Here is a 6,047-nt window from a genome sequence, read left to right on the forward strand (position 1 = left end):
AATTTACAAATAAAAAAGACAAAAAATTAAAAAAAAATTTAAAAAAATATTTATTAAATAAAAAAAATTATGCAGTACAATAAACAAATATTTCGAGAAAATAAGTAACATACAAATAATAAAAAAATATAGAAACACATAACTAAAAAAATTAAGATGTTACAAAAGGGACAAGTAGAATTAATAAAACTATATATATAATTCAAAAAAAAAAAATAACCAAATAACGTATACAAAAATTAAAAAATATATAAAAATTTGGCTGCATTTCGAAATCGATAGAAATACATAGTTGTGCAATCGAAAGAAAGTAGGTACAGCCTTTGTCTCATACGACACATCTGCGAAGAGACGTAGCTTTTAACTTTTTAACTTAGCTGCGCTTTCGATAAAACTCAAATAGAAGCAATTAAAACAACTATAATGAAATCATTAAATTTTTTTGTTGATTAAGACGTAAAAGGAAATGATGTTCAAATATTAGTAAACGCCGGAAATGGCAAAAACTTTAATTAAGATAGAAAACTAATTCATATCATTACACTTCACCGCCTCATTTGCAATTCAATACTCAGCTAAAGCAAACCGAAGCGATTAAACGAATTTTAATAACAACATGGAAACGCTCACCCACTCACTCAGTCAACTAATTACTCACCCAGCAAACAATAGCAATAACAATAACGAAAGTAAAAAAAAAAAAATTTGAGAAAAAACTTAGGAAAAAGTGAAGCCAACAAACTGTACTACTCACCGACTTAACGCATCACTTACTAAAACCGCTAATAACCAATAATATGTGAGTGTGTCTCACTGAGAATGACAGCAACTCAAAGTTGAAATTTGTTCTCTAAATTTCAGCACACCACCGACATTTGGTCAAACGAACAATACTAAACCAATGAGCGACACACGAACGCCTAAGCGCTGCACAAACGCTGATAATGAGCAATGAGTTGTAATGATGAAATGATGAAGTGAGAAGGGGCAATGCTGCTCATCGAAACGAAAAAGCAAGTAACTGTAAATAAATTTGAAAAAGCAGTTGAGACCTGCATACGGATATGCGCCGATGAGTGAGAGTGAAGCRTAATTGAGCGCTGCAATAGATGAATAGACACTCGGCTGTGATCACAAGTCAATGAGTGGCGACAAAAACACGATTGGGCAAATGGAAACTGYGCGACAAAAACGATAGTAAGCAGGAAAAGCAAGAAAAAAGTAGAAGACGGAAGCGCTGGCCCCAAAAGCACGAAATGAAAGTGTAAACGAACGACAAAAAAGCAACTAAACGAAAACAAAAGCAGAGGCGAAAACTCAGCCACATAATCTTGCCAATACCAAGTACCCAGAACMTAGATAAACTTTCGCGTGCGGCGACCAAGCGAAATTCGTATTTAGTACCTTCCGTCCAATCAACAAYCACACGAGTTGATAGATCGCGTGCAAAGCAACCATTTCGTGCAACAAGCGGTAATTACGACGGTTACACCATTGGTGCGAAAGTGGTGATTTGCGCGCATGCGCAGTATCAAACAAATTGCACCAATAATACGAAAATACGCGCTAAAGCGACAMAAACGTAGAAACTCAACATTAATAACGAAAATTTATAATCATAATGGCTGTGCAAAATCAGAACTTGCCACCAAAACCAYCGCATTTGACCGCAAAAACCGCMACAGGCGCAACCGCAACAAACACACATATGAACGCCACACAACCGTTGGCGAAAACACGCACGAAATTCGGTCAAGCGGCAGCAGCAGCAGCTGCAACTGGAGCCGCCACCGAATTGGGGCATAACACACAAGTATCGGGTGGCGCTGGTGGTGTTTCGATGATGTCAACGCCAGCGGGGGCAACGGCGCCGACAGCAGTTCCGAATGGTGGTCCGCGCGTGTCATTCAATCGGGATGTGCATGTTAAACGAATCGGTTAGTAAGCTTAAATACTTACTTTGTTTAAGACCTAGTTTACGAAAGAAGAAGAAAATATGTTAATTTCGGTTGCACTGAAACTATAATACCCTTCACAAACATAAAATATTCCTTACAAGGATTTGATTTCGATCGGTCGATAGCGTGCCTTTAATAGCTAGCTCATCAGCTTTACAATTTTCTGCGATTCCKCTATGGCCCGGCACCCATACAAGTCTTATCACAAATACACTCGTGGTTAGGCATTCCTAGACCAACACTGAATGCACTCTAAGTGAGTTCAAGGCTAGTATCGTCGTTCTGCTATCTGAGTGAACGGCTTTTTTCCACCCATAGCTCACTCGTTAGTATATGGGCAGAGAAGCAGGGCCAGAGTTTTGTTTGGCGACTCCATGATCTAAGTGAACCGGTATGAAGTCAAAGTGTGTGCGGATATCTGAGTGTTAAGATACGTGTTTCTTAAGAACGCAAAATCACTAAGTTTAAAGTACACTTTTACAGCCATACATCTTCCGACGAATTCTACGGGCACTATGTTCAAAAGGGCGTTAAGTGCCATGGTATGAGTGAACCTTAGTATACAACACCAAAGATGAGTATGGCCCGTTGAACGCTCTCGAGTTTCTGTGCACGTGAAGTCTTTTCTAGAGCCCTCCACCTCATAAAGACAAAAGGGACTCGATCTGAACAATTTCTTGAGAGATTGCACCATTGTATTAGGTAATAATCCATGATCAGATGTAAACGGTTTCCATACAAGAACTGCATTCCCATCGTTCAGTTTATATTAGCAACTATATACTATAGCAGTCAGATATTAGCAGTTCCCATACTAGAGCAACTTCTTTGAGAGAATATGAAGTGTTTAATACTCATATCTCAAAACTGAAAGTTCGCGTTTATACAAATAGAGTTACAAATGAAGGGTGCTTTTTTCATTTTAAAATCCAAACAATTCCTTCATTTCCTTAAGTCAATCCATATCATTATGTAAGGARAATGACTTACATTGCTTAACATGCATGCATCTTAAAAGCGTTCTCGAATTCTTCGCCTCACACTCTGGCTACCATCAGCTCAGATAAGATTAATTTTGTAYYCRTCCGARAATATAATGTTCTCCCATTCGTCAWAGTTCTACATTTYTTGSTACTTAGTCCACGCTCGCCATTTTGACTTCATTTTCGTAGTGAGCAGAGGCTTTTTTAAGGGTCTGCAAGATTTCAGACCCATGTCATTTAGTTTACTTTGAATTGTTCGAATGCTTCACATGCTTTTAAAGATGCCAAGTAGTTTCTCTCGAAATCTTGAAGCAGGGGTAATACGAACCTTGAGGCATAACTGTTTTAAATGTCTCTCTTGGGTCTTCATCGGTCGCTCGAGGTCTTCCTTCATAAATCCGGCCATAAAATGATATCAACTGGTCACATACTTTTAAAAGTTGTCCTACTAATGCTCTATGACATTGCAATCGTCTAGAAATATCAACATTCGAGTCCCTGGACTCCCAAGTTCATTTTATTTTTCAAAAGTTCAGTTTCGCTTTTTCTTATTGACTGAAATTTCTTAAAATATGTACTCCAACTTAYAACAGTTTTTAGTACACATAACTAAGCATCTAAGTGTAAGAAGTTAATGTGATAGATCCAGAATTTACAAATAAAAAAGACAAAAATACGGGTGTTGCGCTAATATTGTCGCCGACTGTCTATACTTAACGCGGCAAAGAAAATACTTTTAATTTCCGATATGTGGAGGTTTTTATACGCCGGACAGAGTATATTAACTTTGTCACGAAATTTGTTACATCCAAAGGAAAGTATTGGATACAAATTGGATTGGATGGCAAATATATACAAATTATCAGCATGACGAGCTGAGCCCATTTAGTAACATTCTTCTGTCTGTCTTTYTATTTTTACGAGAATTAATTCCTCAGTTCTTGAGATATTGATCTACAATATTGCATACTTTCTTTACTCAACAAAAAGTCGAAACACTATAGCAATTAGCTGCCATACAAACTGAAGGATCAAAACTAAGTTCTTGTAAGGAATATTTTGTATTTGTGAAGAGTATTATAGCTTCGATGCAACCGAAGTTGGCGTTCTTTCTTGCCACAGATTTCCGAAGTGTAAGTCATCTGCATATAYATAATTTTACTCAAAAGAAGGAAAGTTGATTGGCCTAAGAACCATATTTTTGAAGGTGGTGTGGTGTTGTTAAAATATTATTATAACCAGCTTGGATTCGCCTAACAAGTACCTTTTCTCGCAAAATATTATTATTTTTTAATTTATAAAAGTAACAACAAAGTTTAACAGATCGATTCAGTATTAGATAGTGGATAACACATTAAATGAGTATAACGGATAGCGCTTTTCATTCGATGCGGCGAGATGAACTAAATAGTTTGTGTCATCTAGATCACCCGGTTTAGCAGCTAATGTCTACAAGATGGTGTCACTTCTGCACTGAAAAGTGGTATTTGAGCGATTGAAACGTCCTTAGAGGGGTTATATAAGCGATTAATATCTTGGATTACTGTATACCCACGCGAATATWTGTATATAATATATTGTTTCATGCAGTTCACCCTGCTTAAATTTCTTTATTCGATGCCGCACTCTTCAAAGTTAAGACAATTGTTTCTTATATCCAAATATTTTTATAATCGAATAAAATATTTGTTTACAATCTATTTTATTTGAGCTTAAGCTTTAGTTCAAGTCTTAAAAAACCTATATGCACCTATAAGAGCACCTGCTGGTTTTACAGCATTCTTTATGCTCAAGTAACAAGCTTTATTATGTAACTGGAAACKAAATCGGATATTGTTTTTTATAGAAGGAAATTCTTTAATATACTTATAAGTCAAATACCGTTACTTTATATTTCTTAGGCGRCCTTCAAAAAACGCTAAACTTCTTAACGGCACTTTATGACCAAATAATTATCGCAACTAATATTTGCAATTAAATTCCAGCGATAATTGTGAAATATTTAACCTCCAAAAGATGAAGTGTTACCAGCTGGTAAAAAAAAAACAAGCATTCTTGTGCGAAATGTTAAATGTGTGAAAAAGATATGAAATCAGAATGCTGTGATTAAATAACGGCACATATATATACAGCTGTTGACAACTAATTAGAAACGACACCTATTTTAAAGTTGATTTTCCAAGAAATCATGTATATTTATTGTATTTTCTTTTATTTTATTGAAACATATGTTAAACCTAAACTCTAATGTTTAAAATTCGTTTTTGTTTTGAAAATTTTAACAAAAACATGTGGAATCAACAATTTGAGTGCGACAAMTAATTAGAAACGAAAATATTTTATCATTTTATCAACAAAAAATTATGATATTACAAAAAYTTGCTTACTTTCACTTAATATTTTGTTCATTATCTCTTTTACTTTAATATTGCCCCACATCGATTTCGAATTYACATTATAATACTCTAACAACGCGCCAATGGTGTAGCTTGCCATGCCATTCTAATTTCACCACAAAGAGCATTCATATTTGGGATATTTTTCGTGCATATAGTTCTTTTAACATCAACCAAAGATGTTCTATAGGGTTTAAGTCTGAGCTTGACGATTCCCACTCTAAAACATTGATAGAATTTTCATTAAAAAACTTTTGTGTCAACTTAAACGTATGCTATCTTATTTATAACAGGCAAATTTTACTCAGCCCTTCTCAACATGACATTTTTTAGGATATCGATGTATTTATCTTTGTTTAAAATTCCACCAATTTTATGGAGTGGACCAATATCATTACAGATAAAAAATCGCCACACCGTAATTGATCCTTCACCATACTCAACTACTCGTGAGATATAGCGAGGATCAAATTCTTGAAYTATTGGACGAYGAACTTACCTGGGACCATCAGGTTCTAAGCGATTGATTTTTGTTACATCGTTCCAAGCGACATACTTCCGTTGAATTGTTGTCTTAGACCAATAAGAATTGGCGCTCTGCTCGCTCTGGTYAACTTATCGTTGAAAAAGTCAGTGAAATTATGGAAAAGATTTACCCGGACCGTCGCATAAGCAGCCATGATATCACAAAACAACTTAACATTCATCAT

At 35.5% G+C, this 6,047-nt stretch overlaps 1 protein-coding gene across 1 annotated transcript in view; it reads left to right on the forward strand.

The window, feature by feature from the left end:
* The window catches only part of LOC108976546, a gene marked incomplete at its 3' end in the record, with an annotated part of 32,379 nt that extends 30,442 nt beyond the window's left edge, over positions 1 to 1,937 (forward strand). The window contains exon 2 of the mRNA XM_018945741.1: positions 862 to 1,937. Within this exon, the coding sequence (XP_018801286.1) occupies positions 1,622 to 1,937 (316 nt within the window). The remainder of the gene's footprint in view (positions 1 to 861) is intronic.
* Positions 1,938 to 6,047: the final 4,110 nt, after the last annotated feature.

The sequence above is a fragment of the Bactrocera latifrons genome, unplaced genomic scaffold (genome assembly GCF_001853355.1).
Source record: "Bactrocera latifrons isolate USDA-ARS-PBARC rearing strain unplaced genomic scaffold, ASM185335v1 scaffold_778, whole genome shotgun sequence".
Classification (NCBI taxonomy): domain Eukaryota; kingdom Metazoa; phylum Arthropoda; class Insecta; order Diptera; family Tephritidae; genus Bactrocera; species Bactrocera latifrons.